This window comes from Triticum dicoccoides, chromosome 1B (assembly GCF_002162155.2).
Source record: "Triticum dicoccoides isolate Atlit2015 ecotype Zavitan chromosome 1B, WEW_v2.0, whole genome shotgun sequence".
NCBI classification, from domain to species: domain Eukaryota; kingdom Viridiplantae; phylum Streptophyta; class Magnoliopsida; order Poales; family Poaceae; genus Triticum; species Triticum dicoccoides.
The window spans coordinates 627188866-627206778 of record NC_041381.1 but is presented as its reverse complement, the minus strand read 5'-3'; the positions used below and the strand labels follow the sequence as shown (position 1 = coordinate 627206778).

The 17913-nt window shown below is 47.8% G+C and overlaps 1 protein-coding gene across 1 annotated transcript in view; it reads left to right on the top strand.

The window, feature by feature from the left end:
- LOC119350734 (BTB/POZ and MATH domain-containing protein 2-like) overlaps positions 1 to 17219 on the top strand; it is a 42429-nt gene extending 25210 nt beyond the window's left edge. Inside the window, exon 2 of the mRNA XM_037618421.1 lies at positions 16973 to 17219. Within this exon, the coding sequence (XP_037474318.1) occupies positions 16973 to 17219 (247 nt within the window). The remainder of the gene's footprint in view (positions 1 to 16972) is intronic.
- The last annotated feature ends 694 nt before the right edge of the window (positions 17220 to 17913 follow it).

The window sequence follows — 17913 nt, the reverse complement described above, 5'->3', positions numbered from 1 at the left end:
AGGAGCCCGGGCTGACATGGCTAGTCATGAACCATAGTGGCACTAACTTACAGGGACAGGCATACATGACCCAGCAACGAGCGTGTCGGTCATCAGCGAGTGAATCCGGGCTGTAGCAGCTGGGCTAGCAGGACTCCGGTAAACCGGGCTGTAGCAGGCTAACAGGACTCCGGTGGACACCGCGTGACATTTCCCTGAAGGGACAGACACAGGAACGAAGAAGGACACATGCCGGCCAGCCTAAGTGTTCCGGAGTAGTAGCAAGCTACCATGGCTCAGTGAAAGCACTAGGAGACATTTCCCGATAAGTGAGGCTACCAAGGATAAACAACTAGGTTGTCAGATCCTACACATACCAAGCATTTCAATAACATACACACAATATGCTCGATATGTGCAAATACAACATGGCATCACAACATGACTCTACGACTCAAGTATTTTATTCAATAGGCTCCGAGGAGCGAGATATTACAAACTTGGGTCTCATGACCCAACATTCAGAGCATACAAGTCAAAGCACAAGCGGAAGCTGAACATGTCTGAGTACAGACATCTAGAAATGCAAAAGGATGGGAAGCCTGACTATCTAACAGATCCTGCCGAGGGCACAAGATCGTAGCTGAGGTATCAAGCTAAACATCGAAGTCCACGTGCAACTACTAGCGAGACTGAAGTCTCTCTGCAAAAACATAAATTAAGCAACGTGAGTACAAATGTACCCAGCAAGACTTACATCAGAACTAACTACATATGCACCATTATCAACAAAGGGGGTGGTGGGGTTTAACTACAGCAAGCCATCTTTGACTCAGTGGCTACCCTGAACTACGACTACAAGTAACTCTTTTGAGGTGCCGCACATGAGTCTAGATATTCACCATATCAATACACCACTATGGATCCGCTCCCGTCTCCCTACGAGAATGCCATCCATAGCACTCATGCTTATATTGCGTATTTTAGAGTATCCACTTTCACTTGTCTATGAGCTGTACAGACAACCCATAAGTCCTTTACCGCAGACACGGCTATTCGAATAGATCATATTAACCCTGCAGGGGTGTACTTCTTCACACACGCTCTCACCACTTATCGCCGTTTACACGACATGTACTCGGCAACCTTCAAGCGGAAGCCCAGCGAGGGTGTCGGCCATGACCTGACTAACCACACAAGTCTCTTGTCCAGGTTTATCGCCTATTCGGGTTCCATCCGCAAGGAGATCCGGCCGGGGTGTCGCTCACGGCCCCAAACGATGTGTGCAGGGTTCCCAAGCCCACCTCGACGGGTGGATCTACGCTTGGTACACCGTGCCACTGTGCCTAGTCTGTCCCAAGCCCACCTGTACCGGGTGCCACTTGGTAGACTACTAACACTTCCTACAAACACCAGAAACTAGTTGCAACTCCTGGACAAAGATTAGGTTGATTAATAAGTCGAGAGGGGCACTTAAGCATTCCAATGTGTGGTAGTAGCTATTCATGGATCACAAACACAGAACTCAGTTCCTGAGGATGACTGCAATGCGACAACCCACCATGTACTCCTACATGGCATCTCACCGCTACCTTTACCAAATCGCATTCACACACTTAGACCACACACAGTAGGACTTGTTCACACACCTCCAATTCATCCCCGATGAATCAGACCTGACTCAACTCTAAGCAGTAGCAGGCATGACAAACAAGCATGAATGAGTAGGCACATCAGGGCTCAAACAACTCCTACTCATGCTAGTGGGTTTCGTCTATTTACTGTGCCAATGACAGGTCATGCAAAGGAAAGGGGTTCAACTACCGCAACATGTAACAGTTGAATCGTTGTTGTCCTAATGCAGTAAAAGAGAGCAGGAGCGAGCGAGTGGGATTGTATCAGAATGAACAAGGGGGTTTTGCTTGCCTGTCACTTCTGAAGATAGCATTGAGTCTTCATCAGTGTTAACGATCACAACATCGGAACATCGTCTACCGAGAGGGGACAAGCACCGACAAACAAAGAAGAAACACAATCAATGCAATGCATAATATGATGCATGATCATGACATGGCAATATGCTGTGGTTTGGGCTAATGCAACTAGCAGCAAGTTAAATGGAGTTGGTTTGAACCCTAGGTTCAAATTTAAGCTCCATATGTGGATATTCATATGCCATTTATTTGATTTGCCCTAACATGCATGAAAATGGTATAGATGGATAGATTGGATTTTTCTGGTCATTTTTCATATATAACTTATTTCATTTGGAGTTGCGGTTGATTTTATATGAATTTTAGAAATTTTAGGTATTTTCTAGAATTTCTGAATTATTTTAAATACAGAAATTGTTTACCGCGTCAGCATGACAACAACATGACGTCAGTAGGTCAACGGGGCTAGTCCAGGTCAAACCTGACGCGTGGGGTCCACACGTCACTGATTAACTAACTAATCTAACTTAATTAGTGTTAAACTACTACTAACTAAAAATGTCAGTGGAGTTAATTAACCTTAATTAAAAACTAAACTAAGATTAGCTGGGGCCTAGGCCCACTTGTCAGCGACCCATGGGAGGTCAAACCCCTGGTCAACAGGGCCTAACCAGCCGGCGGCTTGTCGCCGGTGGCAACAGGCGCGGCGGAGGGCTCGGGTTCGCTCTCCCGAAGCCCAAACGAGCGGCGGAGGGCACCCGCGGGGAGCTGGAGCTCTCCCGCATCCAGTGCAGCAAGAGGCAGCAGCTGGGGTGGACGGAGTTGAGCGCGGCAAGGTCATCCGCGGCGGCCGGAATTCGGCCGGGTGCGGGGACGCGGCTGCGGTGCACTGGGAAAGCAACTGGTGGTGGCGTTGGCTTCCTGCGGAGCTTCTGAGCATGGTGACACGCGCAGATGCGGGCTGTGGTGGCTCAGACCACGGTGGCTCCATGGCCGGAGGCGGAGGGCTCTCGGGCTCGATGGGAACGACGACTATGCGGCGCAATCGAGCAAGGGGAGAGAGGGGGACGAAGGAGGAGCTCACGGTGGGTCAGACGAGCGGCTCGGTGGCCTCGGGGGAGGCTTGGAGGCGATGGGCGATGATGGTGATCTCCGGCGGCCATGCAGAGAAGAAGAGCTCGATGACGAGGCTTCAAGGCGTCCGGGGTCGTGTGGTTCGGCGTAGAGGTGCGCGGCAGTGAGGTGGAGCTCGTGAGCGGGATGGCTGGCCGTGGGGAGGTCGGCGGTAGCGGCGAATGGCGACGGTGGCGGCGGCTCCGTTCGGTGGTGAGAGAGAGGGGTCCAGGGGAGAGGATGAGGGCGAGGGAGAGAGCAGAGAGTGAGGGGAAAGTGAGAGGGGGGCCTCGGGCATCTCCAGACGCGGATTAGGACGAAGGAGAGGCCTCCAGCGCGAAGTAGGAGGTGGCCGGCGTCGATGCGCGTGCGTCCAGCATGCAGCTGCTTCAGGGCGAGGGGAAGGAAGACGACTGGCAGCTGGGCTGCACAGTAACGGGCCGCGCAGGTGGGCTGGTATCCCTGGTGGGCCTCAAGGTAAGTCCAGGTAAGGTTGCTCTGTTTTATTTCCTGTTTTCTATTTTCTGTAAAATTTAGGGCTTTTCTAAAAATACTAAAACGTTTCCAAAAATCCTGCAAATAATTGTGGGCTCTGTTGGGATTATTCCTAACAGCCCACACTTAAGTTCAGAATTGATTGAGCACATTAAATAATATATAGCATTTAAATGCCCAATTGCAAATACTATATGATTTAATTCAGTGACCAAATATGTCATGGAAAAATGTGCAACACCTCTGATTACTGTTTACAGTATTAACCAGAAATGATGAACATTTTTGAAAGCCATTTGGACTTACTGAGAATATTTTAGGTGAACCTAGTGAATTCCTTTTTATGCTAGGGTTTGAACATCCCCCATTTCAAGTTCATTTGGAAATTAAACATGATGCACACATGAAGGGCTAGCCTACTACATACCAGGACTAGGGATGTGACAGGGGGGGGAGGGAGGGCAGCCGCACCCTAGTCCCTGGCGCCTCCCTCTCCCCCTGTACCACCTCTCCCTCTCGCTGTGCTTGGCGAAGCCCTGCCGAGATCGCCGCTGCTTCCACCACCACGCCGTCGTGCTGCTGGATCTCCATCAACCTCTCCTTCCCCCTTGCTGGATCAAGAAGGAGGAGACGTCTTCCCCAACCATACGTGTGTTGAACGCGGAGGTGTTGTCCGTTCAGCACTAGGATCTTCGGTGATTTGGATCACGACGAGTATGACTCCCTCAACCCCATTCTCTTGAACGCTTCCGCTCGCGATCTACAAGGGTATGTAGATGCACTCCTCTCTCTCGTTGCTAGATGACTCCATAGATTGATCTTGGTGAAGCGTAGAATTTTTTTATTTTCTGCAACGTTGCCCAACAGTGGTATCAGAGCTAGGTCTATGCGTAGTTTCTTTGCACGAGTAGAACAAAAATTTATTGTGGGCGTAGATGTTCTCAATTTTCTTGCCACTACTAGTCTTATCTTGTTTCGGCGGCATCGTAGGATGAAGCGGCCCAGACCGACCTTACAGTACGCTTACGTGAGACAGGTTCCACCGACTGACATGCACTACTTGCATAAGGTGGCTAGCGGGTGTCTTTCTCTCCCACTTTAGTCGGATCGGATTCGATGAAAAGGGTCCATACGAAGGGTAAATAGAAATTGGCATATCACATTGTGGCTTTCACGTAGGTAAGAAACGTTCTTGCTAGAACCCTATTGCAGCCACGTAAAAAACATGCAACAACAATTAGAGGACGTCTAACTTGTTTTTGTAGCATATGCCTTGTGATGTGATATGGCCAAAAGTTGTGATGAATGATATATATGTGATGTATGAGATCATGTTCTTGTAATAGGAATCACGACTTGCATGTCGATGAGTATGACAACCGGCAGGAACCATAGGAGTTGTCTTAATTATAGTATGACTTGCGTGTCAATGATTAAATGCCATGTAATTACTTTACTTTATTGCTAAACTATTAGCCACAGTAGTAGAAGTAATAGTTGGCGAGCAACTTCATGGAAACACGATGATGGAGATCATGATGATGGAGATCATGGTGTCATGCCGGTGACGAAGATGATCATGGCGCCCCGAAGATGGAGATCAAAGGAGCTATATGATATTGGCCATATCATGTCACTATATGATTGCATGTGATGTTTATCATGTTTTTGCATCTTATTTGCTTAGAACAACGGTAGTACGTAAGATGATCCCTCATAATAATTTCAAGAAAGTGTCCCCCCTAACTGTGCGCCGTTGCGAAAGTTCGTTGTTTCGAAGCACCACGTGATGATCGGGTGTGATAGATTCTAACGTTCACATACAACGGGTGTAAGACAGATTTACACATGCATAAACACTTAGGTTAACTTGACGAGCCTAGCATGTACAGACATGGCCTCGGAACACAAGAGACCGAAAGGTCGAACATGAGTCGTATGGAAGATACGACCAACATGGAGATGTTCACCGATGATGACTAGTCCGTCTCACGTGATGAACGGACACGGCCTAGTTGACTCGGATCATGTATCACTTAAATGACTAGAGGGATGTCTAATCTGAGTGGGAGTTCATTAAATAATTTGATAGGTGAACTTAATTATCATGAACTTAGTCTAAAAACCTTTGCAAAATGTCTTGTAGATCAAATGGACAACGCTCATGTCAACCTCAACTTCAACGCGTTCCTAGAGAAAACCAAGCTGAAAGATGATGGTAGCAACTATACGGACTGGGTCCAGAACCTGAGGATCATCCTCATAGCTGCCAAGAAAGCATATGTCCTAGAAGCACCGCTAGGTGAAGCACCCATCCCAGAGAACCAAGACGTTATGAACGCTTGGCAGTCACGTGCTGATGATTACTCCCTCGTTTAGTGCGGCATGCTTTACAGCTTAGAACCGGGGCTCCAAAAGCGTTTTGAGCAACACGGAGCATATGAGATGTTCGAAGAGCTGAAAATGGTTTTCCAAGTTCATGCCCGGGTCGAAAGATATGAAGTCTCCGACAAGTTCTATAGTTGTAAGATGGAGGACAATAGTTCTGTCAGTGAGCACATACTCAAAATGTCTGGGTTGCACAACCGCTTGTCCCAGCTGGACTTTAACCTCCCGGACGAGGCGGTCATAAACAGAATCCTTCAGTCGCTCCCACCTAGCTACAAGAGCTTTGTGATGAACTACAATATGCAGGGGGTGGTGAAAACTATTCCTGAAGTATTTTCAATGCTGAAATCAGCGGAGGTGGAAATCAAAAAGGAACATCAAGTGTTGATGGTCAATAAAACGACTAGTTTCAAGAAAGGCAAGGGTAAGAAGAACTTCAAGAAGGACGGCAAGGGAGTTGCCGCGCCCGGTAAGCCAGTTGCCGGGAAGAAGCCAAAGAATGGACCCAAGCCTGAGACTGAGTGCTTTTATTGCAAAGGGAAGGGTCACTGGAAGCGGAACTGCCCCAAATACTTAGCGGACAAGAAGGCCGGCAACACTAAAGGTATATGTGATATACATGTAATTGATGTGTACCTTACCAGTACTCGTAGTAGCTCTTGGGTATTTTATACCGGTGCCGTTGCTCATATTTGTAACTCAAAGCAGGACCTGCGGAATAAGCAGAGACTGGCGAATGACGAGGTGACGATGCGCGTCGGGAATGGTTCCAAGGTCAATGTGATCGCCGTCGGCACACTACCTCTACATTTACCTACGGGGTTAGTTTTAAACCTCAATAATTGTTATTTAGTGCCAGCTTTGAGCATGAACATTGTATCTGGATCTCGTTTAATACGAGATGGCTACTCATTTAAATCCGAGAATAATGGTTGTTCTATTTATATGAGAGATATGTTTTATGGTCATGGCCCGCTGGTCAATGTTTTATTCTTAATGAATCTCGAATGTGATGTTACACATATTCATAGTGTGAATACCAAAAGATGTAAGATTGATAATGATAGTCCCACATATCTGTGGCACTGCCACCTTGGTCACATTGGCGTCAAACGCATGAAGAAGCTCCATACAGATGGAATTTTGGAATCTCTTGATTTCGAATCATTTGACACGTGCGAACCATGCCTCATGGGTAAAATGACCAAGACTCCGTTCTCCGGAACAATGGAGCGAGCAACCAACTTATTGGAAATTATACATACTGATGTGTGCGGTCCAATGAGCGTTGAGGCTCGTGGTGGCTATTGTTATGTTCTCACTCTCACTAATGACTTAAGTAGATATGGGTATGTCTACTTGATGAAACACAAGTCTGAGACCTTTGAAAGGTTCAAGGAATTTCAGAATGAGGTAGAAAATCAACGTGACCGAAAAATAAAGTTCTTACGATCAGATCGTGGAGGAGAATATTTAAGTCACGAATTTGGTACGCACTTAAGGAAATGTGGAATCGTTTCACAACTCATGCCGCCTGGAACACCTCAGCGTAACGGTATGTCCGAACATCGTAATCGCACTTTTTTGGATATGGTGCGGTCTATGATGTCTCTTACCGATTTACCGCTATCATTTTGGGGATACGCTTTAGAGACAGCTACATTCACTTTAAATAGGGCACCGTCTAAATCCGTTGAGACGACACCGTCTGAATTATGGTTTGGGAAGAAACCTAAGCTGTCGTTTCTAAAAGTTTGGGGATACGATGCTTATGTCAAGAAACTTCAACCTGAAAAGCTCGAACCCAAGTCGGAAAAATGCGTCTTCATAGGATACCCTAAGGAAACCATTGGGTATAGCTTATACCTTAGATCCGAAGGCAAGATCTTTGTTGACAAGAACGGGTCCTTTATGGAGAAAGAGTTTCTCTCAAAAGAAGTAAGTGGGAGGAAAGTGGAACTTGATGAAGTACTACCTCTTGAACCGGTAAGTAGCGCAGCTCAGGAAGATGTTCCTGTGGTGCCTACAACGACTGGAGAGGAAATTAATGATGATGATCAAGGTACTTCGGATCAAGTTACTACTAAACTTTGTAGGTCTACAAGGACACGTTCCACACCAGAGTGGTATGGCAACCCTGTCCTGGAAATCATGTTGTTAGACAATGGTGAATCTTTGAACTATGAAGAAGCAATGGCGGGCCCAGATTCCAACAAATGGCTTGAAGCCATCCAATCCGAGATAGGATCCATGTATGAAAACAAAGTATGGACTTTGACAGACTTGCCAGATATCGGCGAGCGATAGAAAACAAATGGATCTTTAAGAAGAAGACGGACGCGGATGGTAATGTTACCATCTATAAAGTTCGACTTGTTGGTAAGGGTTATCGACAAGTTCAAGGGGTTGACTACGATGAGACTTTCTCTCCCGTAGCGAAGCTGAAGTCCGTCCGAATCTTGTTAGCAATTGCCGCATACTATGATTATGAGATATGGCAAGTGGACGTCAAAACGGCATTCCTTAACGGCTATCTTAAGGAAGAACTGTATATGATGCAGCCGGAAGGTTTTGTCGATCCTGAGAATGCTAACAAGGTATGCAAACTCCAGCGATCCATTTATGGGTTGGTGCAAGCATCTCGGAGTTGGAACATTCGCTTTGATGAGATGATCAAAGCGTTTGGGTTTATGCAGACTTATGGAGAAGCCTGCGTTTACAAGAAAGTGAGTGGGAGCTCTGTAGCATTTCTCATATTATATGTAGATGACATACTTTTGATGGGAAATGATATAGAACTTTTGAACAGCATTAAGGCCTACTTGAATAAGTGTTTTTCAATGAAGGACCTTGGAGAAGCAGCTTACATATTAGGCATCAAGATCTATAGGGATAGATCGAGACGCCTCATAGGTCTTTCACAAAGCACATACCTTGATAAGATATTGAAGAAGTTCAATATGGATCAGTCCAAGAAGGGGTTCTTGCCTGTGTTGCAAGGTGTGAAATTGAGCTCGGCTCAATGCCCGACCACGGCAGAAGATAGAGAAAATACGAGTGTCATCCCCTATGCCTCGGCTATAGGGTCTATTATGTATGCCATGCTGTGTACCAAACCTGATGTAAACCTTGCCGTAAGTTTGTTAGGTAGGTACCAAAGTAATCCCGGCATGGAACACTGGACAGCGGTCAAGAATATCCTGAAGTACCTGAAAAGGACTAAGGACATGTTTCTCGTTTATGGACGTGACGAAGAGCTCATCATAAAGGGTTACGTCGACGCTAGCTTCGACACAGATCTAGATGACTCTTAGTCACAAACCGGATACGTGTATGTTTTGAATGGTGGGGCAGTAAGCTGGTGCAGTTGCAAGCAGAGCGCCGTGCTGGGATCTACATGTGAAGCGGAGTACATGGTAGCCTCGGAGGCAGCGCATGAAGCAATATGGATGAAGGAGTTCATCACCGACCTAGGAGTCATACCCAATGCGTCGGGGCCGATCACTCTCTTCTGTGACAACACTAGAGCTATTGCCCTTGCCTAGGAGACTAGGTTTCACAAGAAGACCAGGCACATCAAGCGTCGCTTCAACTCCATTCGTGAAAATGTTCAATATGGAGACATAGATATTTGCAAAGTGCATACGGATCTGAATGTCGCAGATCCGTTGACTAAACCTCTTTCGCGAGCAAAACATGATCAACACCAGAACTCTATGGGTGTTCGATTCATCATAATGTAACTAGATTATTGACTCTAGTGCAAGTGGGAGACTGTTGGAAATATGCCCTAGATGCAATAATAAAAGGATTATTATTATATTTCCTTGTTCATGATAATTGTCTATTATTCATGCTATAATTGTGTTATCCGGAAATCGTAATACATGTGTGAATACATAGACCACAACATGTCCCTAGTGAGCCTCTAGTTGACTAGCTCATTGATTAACTGATAGTCATGGTTTCCTGACTATGGACATTGGATGTCGTTGATAACGGGATCACATCATTAGGAGAATGATGTGATGGACAAGACCCAATCCTAAGCATAGCACAAGATCGTGTAGTTCGTTTGCTAGAGCTTTTCCAATGTCAAGTATCATTTCCTTAGACCATGAGATCGTGTAACTCCCGGATACCGTAGGAGTGCTTTGGGTGTACCAAACGTCACAACGTAACTGGGTGACTATAAAGGTGTACTACGGGTATCCCCGAAAGTATCTGTTGGGTTGACACGGATTGAGACTGGGATTTGTCACTCCGTATGACGGAGAGGTATCTCTCGGGCCACTCGGTAATGCATAATCATAATGAGCTCAATGTGACCAAGTGTTTGGTCACGGGATCATGCATTACGGTACGAGTAAAGTGACTTGCCGGTAACAAGATTGAACGAGGTATTGGGATACCGATGATCGAATCTCGGGCAAGTAACGTACCGATTGACAAAGGGAATTGTATACGGGATTACTCGAATTCTCGACATCGTGGTTCATCCGATGAGATCATCTTGGAACATGTGGGAGCCGACATGGGTATCCAGATCCCGCTGTTGGTTATTGGTCGGAGAGCTGTCTCGATCATGTCTACGTGATTCGCGAACCCGTAGGGTCTACACACTTAAGGTTCAGTGACGCTAGGGTTGTAGAGATATTAGTATGCGGTAACCCGAAAGTAGTTCAGAGTCCCGGATGAGATTCCGGACATCACGAGGAGTTCCGGAATGGTCCGGAGGTGAAGAATTGTATATAGGAAGTCCAGTTTCGGCCACCGGGAAAGTTCTGGGGGGTCACCGATATTGTACCGGGACCACCGGAAGGGTCCCGGGGGTCCATTGGGTGGGGCCACCTATCCCGGAGGGCCACGTGGGCTGAAGAGGGAAGGGAACCAGCCCCTGGTGGGCTGGTGCGCACCCCTTGGGCCTCCCCTGCGCCTAGGGTTGGAAACCCTAGGGGTGGGGGGCGCCCCACTTGACTTGGGGGGCAAGTCCCCCCCCCATAGGCCGCCGCCCCCCTTGAGATGGGATCTCTAGGGGTTGGAGCACCCCCTAGGCCCCCTATATAAAGAGGGGGGGAGGGCAGCCGCACCGTAGTCCCTGGCGCCTCCCTCTCCCCGTACCACCTCTCCCTCTTGCTGTGCTTGGCGAAGCCCTGCCGAGATCGCCGCTGCTTCCACCACCACGCCGTCGTGCTGCTGGATCTCCATCAACCTCTCCTTCCCCCTTGCTGGATCAAGAAGGAGGAGACGTCTTCCCCAACCATACGTGTGTTGAACGCAGAGGTGCTGTCTGTTCAGCACTAGGATCTTGGTGATTTGGATCACGACGAGTACGACTCCCTCAACTCCGTTCTCTTGAACGCTTCCGCTTGCGGTCTACAAGGGTATGTAGATGCACTCCTCTCTCTCGTTGCTAGATGACTCCATAGATTGATCTTGGTGAAGCATAGAATTTTTTTATTTTCTGCAACGTTCCCCAACACCATGTCTGGTTCCAGTCTTTGGGGTGACTTGGTGGATTCGCATAAGGAAAAATGACGTCTCTCCGTCGTTGAATTGAGACCCCGCCAAGAATTGAGACCTCGCCAAGCTCCAAGCTAGGTCCATTGGCACATTCATTCTGGCGGTTCAAATAAAATAACTCTCTGAAGAGTAGTAAGTTGGGTTCTTCTCCAAGATACACCTCATTGAACACTTGAAAGTTGCAAATATTTGACACGGAGTTGGGTCCGATGTCTTGAGGACGGAGGTCAAAAAAGTGCAGGACGTCTCTGAAGAACTTTGAGCCGGGTGGTGAAAAACCCCGGTTCATATGATCAGTGAAGACGATGACCTCCCCCTCCTTGGGCTTAGGCTTTTCCTCTGTTGGGTTAGGAGCATGATATGACATAACTTCCTTCTTTGGGAGATAGCCAGTCTTCACAAAGTCATCAAGCGTACTATCTGTGATGATGGACTTGACCCAATGGCATGAAGTGGGTGGTTTGAGCGGCATTGTGATGGAAGCCTAACAAAGAGTAAATTCCCGGTTCAAATTTAAGCCGGAGAGAAATATTACAGTGCATATTCAAGATGGCGGCTTATAAAGGGACCTAATGGTATATGGCTAATTATGTCAGATTATTTAAGCCGTCATGAGCGCCATAAGCAGTCAAGTTATCTAAGCCACCATGAGTGGTTAAGATTATCAATTGAGCATTGCAATTTTTAACCGGTGATAAGAGTCACCATGGCTAGGTGGATCTAACAAAATGCAGTATTTGCCTAAGTGTTGCACAAACAAGTTTCACAGGTTGCAACTATTATTTTGGATCAATGGTTGTTCAGAAATGAAAATATTCTAGACCTAAAAACCTAGTACAGATGAGTTCGTGAGTTCTAATGAGGCCTCTTTACAGAAAAAAGGGATCCACTAGTATAAAAAATGGACGCAAAACAACTACCGCATGAGTTCTATATTACTTTTGGATCAAAGGAGGTTGCAATGGAAGAACTACGAATAAACCGTGATGAACTATGAAGAACACAGAGGAAACTCGCAAACGCGGATATGAGGTGTGGGAAAGCAGGAACTTACAGCGGTAGATCTACTACGGAGGGTCGCCGCCGTTTCTCTGGATCGATTCAGGTTGATGCAACGGCCTGGACAAGGACGCCGGTGCGCTCTGCGGTGGCGGCGGAGCTCGAGTAACAGAAGGGTGGAGAGGTGGAAGACGATGGAAAGGGGGAGAATGAGGAAAGACCAGTCGTGCCTATTTATAAGGAAAGGCTCGTAAGTGGGCACGAAAAACGAGGAGGCCAAAAACATGGTTATCCAGCTACAAGGACGCCTCAATTCTGGGGATGGTCATTAAGATAAAGATCCGTTGAGATATGTTGGACAAAGTGCAAATTAAAGACAGATGATGTCATGGCGGGTTACCACAAATCCAAAGGATGATGTCATGGAGGGTTATAAACCTTCTGTACAAACGAAGAGCAGAAGGGTTTTTCCAAGTGTTAAAGATTGACATGAACCAGTTCAAATCAATCTGGGGCCTAATGTTGGGGATATAACTATTAGGTATGACCCGCTCAGGAGGGCCGGGTTATACCTATGGCGATTCAACATATGAAGCCCACGATAACACGTGAAGATGGCGGTTCAGTTAAGGGCCCAAGCCCAAAGGCGACTCAAGGCCCGTAGAGATAAACTGCCATATGTATGTAACTTGTGTTGTAAGGCACGAATAGACAGAGACCGAGCCGGACACTATTTATGAGTCGGCCGGGACTCTGAGAGCCGATGGGCGTCGACCTCTATATATAAAGGGACGACCCGGCGGTGGTTCAGGGCAAGTAACATCAGATCGAGAGCTAGGTCAAGCGATTTCGCTCCCTGGTAATCGAGACATAAGCAATCCCACTCAAAACTGGATCATAGGCTTTTGCCTTCACCGTAAGGGCCGAACCAGTATAAACCCTGTGTCCTTTGTCCCGATTAACCCCTTTAAGCTTGCTAGTTGCGATGGCTCCATGACTAAGTACTTTCACTAGGACATCTGACGTGACAATTCCATGATAGAGACGATGGGGAGCATGGTTGGAGGAGATGGCCACCATGGTGGGCATGTGGTCGGAGGAGATGACCTGCACCAGCGTTGGACGGAGGACAGAGGCGACGCCGAGATGCGCTGGCTCGATGCGCCTGGTGCGTTGTCCCTCCCGCAAAGGCCGCTTGGAGATGTGCGCTCTTGGGGCAAGCGATGTCCGTGGGGAGAAGCAGCGTCGCATGGGTAGGAGGGGCGGGCTGGGCGGTGTCGCCTCAGCTGGTGGCATCGCAAGGATGGTCACGGCTAGTTCACGAGACACGGCTGGCGGCATCGCAAGGACGATCGCGGCTAGTTCACGAGACGCGGCTGGCGCACGTGCTGGGGTAGTGCGGACACGGACGCGGCCGCACGGATGCCGGGGCAGGCTCTATCTCCTGGATATCCCAGGACGGATGCCATGCTGTGAGCATCAACAATCGGCGATGGCGATCGTGCACAGAGGCGATGGAGCGATGCAGTGCGGCGAGGTTGTCGTGCATGGAGGAGACGCAGTTGGTTGGTGGCGTCTGGATACAAGGCCGCCGCTGTGACAGACAGTGAGGTCGAGGTCAAGGGCGTTGAATTTCCTTAATTTTCTATCAAACTTCCATGATTGTAGGGACCGGTTGTTGGAGTACTCCTCAGCTGGTGAAGTACGGTCAGTCATTGGAAATTGCTAAGTGCACACCATAAAGAGATTAGATTAATGATGTCTGTTAGATTGAGAATTGTGGGCCTAATCGTGTGGTGCCGATTGGTTCATGCGGTGTTGTGGGACTAATTATGGGGTGCACCTAAAAAAGTTCCTGTTTGATTGTTAATAGTAGTGAAGATGATGTGATGCGAGATAAGTTTTTGGCTCTTTTTAGATGAAAGGCATCAGCCCGACTTTATAAATAAAGCCACCAGGCAGTGTTCAGCAGCCAAACTTACAAGTAGCCAAAGCCCAAAGACGCACAAAATAAACATAGTACTGATACATGGCTCCCAAACCAAAGATGGCATGCAGGCCAGACTACGAAGAACACAGCACCAAGGGACCTCCAAGTTCCATTAAACTCCAGGTTGCATGCACGACAGGGAAGAAGCAGTAGCCCGAATCTTTGAAGTCATCATATCAAAAGCCTCGTGGTCAACGTCCCTAGTCAATGATCTCCACTGGTTCAAGAATATGCAAGATTTAAATAAGCAGTCAACAGGTTTAGCCGGGAAGGAGTGTTGATAGTAAACTTGTTGCTAGTATTTCACAGCGACCAACAAATCGCCACAAACCCCACCCAAAAAACCTGTTTAGAGGTTCCAAACAGGCCATTGGTCAAGACCCTAAGGTCATCAAAGGATGATGGGCTCCAAGATACGTGAAGCCATGATCTGATGCAGCACCACACGAATTTGGCCAGGGAGCACTGGAAGAAGATATACTCCGTATCTTCGAGCACACCACACAAAGTACACCTATCTGAACCAGGTCTGTTTCGTTTGCAAATCTGGTCAGCAGCAGGCAACCTTCCACAAAACGCTTGCCATAGGAAGATTTTAATCTTAGGAGGGACCCATGTGTGCTAGATGATCTTAAACTTAGAGGTAGGAGACCCTGAGATTAGTTTGGCGTATAGAGACTTAACAGAGAAGCGACCAGAGGTAGAATGGGGCCAGACTACCGAGTCCTCCCCCTCCGAGAGCAAGTGAATGCAGGCAATGAGTCGCTGCCAGTCATCCAACTCTTCAGGAGACAGAGTCCTACGAAGGTTTAAGTCCCAGTTATTCACAGAGAGCTCAGAGATAGAGATCTCTGGGACCGGACAGTAAGAGAAAAGCACTGGAAAAGACACTGCAAGAGTGGAATCCCCACGCCACCAATCCAACCATAAACGAGTAGACTTGCTATTCCGGACCACAAATTTAACCAAGGATTGAAACATCGGGCGGACTTTGATGAGATCTTTTCAAAATTGGGAGCCGGCCATCGATGGAGCAAACATGGGGCTAGATAAAGGAAAATTTTTAGCTTTAAGGATGCTAAGCCATAACGGGGGCTCCGGGGCAAACATGATTTTCCACCACCATTTGATGATGAGGCATTTGTTCATAACAGAGGTGTCAATGATGCCCAACCCCCAAGGTTCTTAGGTCTGCAAATTAGCTTCCACTTCACCATCATATATTTACGTTTGTTATCAGCCGAATTCCAATAGAAGGCACCCCTATGCTTGTCAAAACTTGCATGAATCCCTCCAGAAAGAAGGTAGAATCCCATCAAAAACATGGGAAGGGAGGAGAGGCAGGCATTGATAAGGGCAACCTTGCCTGCTTGAGTGTTGTACCGACCTCTCCAAGGCATAACCCGATTGCCCACCTTCGTGACAGCCGGGGCGAAATCTCTCGCCAATAGTTTTTCAGGAGATATAGGGAGACCAAGATACTTGAAAGGGAAAGAGCCAATAAAGCAGTTTAAGAGTTTCGCGACCCTAAGGGCCTCGGCATCCGAGACCCCAGTAACAATAACTTCACTCTTGGAAAAATTGATCTTGAGCCCAGATAAGGCTTCGAAGCATAACAGTAGGAACTTCAAATGAGCAACACTCTCATCATTGAGTTCAACCACAATAATGGTGTCGTCCGCGTACTGTAGGTGAGTTATGCCATTAGGAACGAGGTGAGAACTAACCGGGGTAATATGTCCAGCCACCACCGCCTGCGACATGATGTGAGACAGGGAATCATCAACGAAGTTGAATAACAGAGGGGAGACCGGGTCGCCCTGCCTCAGGCCCCTACCGTTGGCGAAGAATTTGCTGATTTTCCCATTGACCGAAACCGCAGTGTGGCCGCCCGTGACCAACTGCATGAGCCTGTGAACTACGGCCCCATCAAAGCCCTTGGCTAGCAACACATGCCGTCAGAAATTTCAGCTAACTGAATCATAGGCCTTCTCAAATTCTAGCTTGAGAATAATCGCCTTAGTGCCTTGTGTGCGAATATCATGAACAATCTCGTGAAGGCACAAAATGCCATCCAGGATGAACCGGCCCTTAACAAAAGCCTACTGAAAAGGACTGAGGGTCCGATGCGCGGGGGAGACGAGTGGCAAAGCCTTTTGCCGGGAATTTAGCAAAGTTGTTAACGATTGGTCTAAATTGCATGATCTTGTCAGCCCATTTGACTTTAGTAATGAGAGTAAGAACAATATAGTTCAGCCGTGAGATGACAACAGTCCCAAGCAGAAACCCTGGATGATCGCATGAACGAGGCCACGAAGCTGTGGCCAAATTGGCTCTCTTGATCTGCGGGCTGATGGCCTTGGCCTCTCTGACCACGAATGGCAGGTGCGATATTCCCTTGAAGAGGCCTTGATGCAGTTGCATCGTCGGGCCGAGGTTTACTGGAGGCAGAGAGGCACTATTAACTGGACCCTAAAAGGCGACCCTCCCACGGCTTACTTCTTTGCCATTGCTAACGGTAGTGGCCGCAGCTGCTCGTCGCGGCGGATAGGTACGATCTGCAGCGGCTGAAGCTCATATGTGAAGCTAAGATATGCGGGTTCATTGGTGTGAACACCACGACGACCATCCTGGAATTAGCTGAGAACCACCACTGTGACGGGCTGAGGAAGGCCTGCTATAATTTTCTGGGCGCGCCCGGCAATCTCAGGGCTGTCACAACCACTGATGGGTTCGACAATTTGATTACGAGCCACCCCTCCGTCATGAAGGAGCTGATCGCCATGCTTGCGCCCTAGTTCATGGCTTCTTGGTTTAGTATCATCTATACATTCGAATGTAAAGGAACGGAAAAAAGCAATCGTCTAGATTTCATTATGTTTGGTCTCTGCCGGTTAAAAATGGGTTACTGGACTTGCAACTTCTCTGGTCCTGTTTTTCTTTTTCTCATGATAGAGTTCTTTTGGTGAAACATTGTGTGCGGCAAGTCATCTTGCTTAGTTTCTTTTGCCCTATATAATGAGATGCAACATAAGTTTTCGGCTCTATTCAGAGAAAATGCAAAGAATGATGTGTGCTGCCAAACGTGTAGAATGTTATTCACCAATTCGTAAATGCAGTAACCTTGCGGCACACATATTTGATGCAGTGCATAGATACAAGTTAAACCCTTCATGCCTAGCTACTAGGATTATACATAAACACATACACGGTCTTAGGCTGATTTCACAATGCAAGCTTGGTTGGGCCGATGGATCCTCCTTCAACCATTAGAGCATCTCCAGCCGCGTCCCCAACAGGACCCCTAGGGTGTTTTTTTACGCGCCGGCGCCGGAAAAAAAAACCACTCACGCCCCCAAGACGTCGAAATCCGTCGGCTCGGTCCGTTTTTGGGCCCGGTGATCGCTGGCCGAACCCAACGCACTAGGGGCGCTCGGGGGCTCCGGCGCTAGGGGAAAACACGACTGCCCACACCCCCCCCCCCCGGCGCTC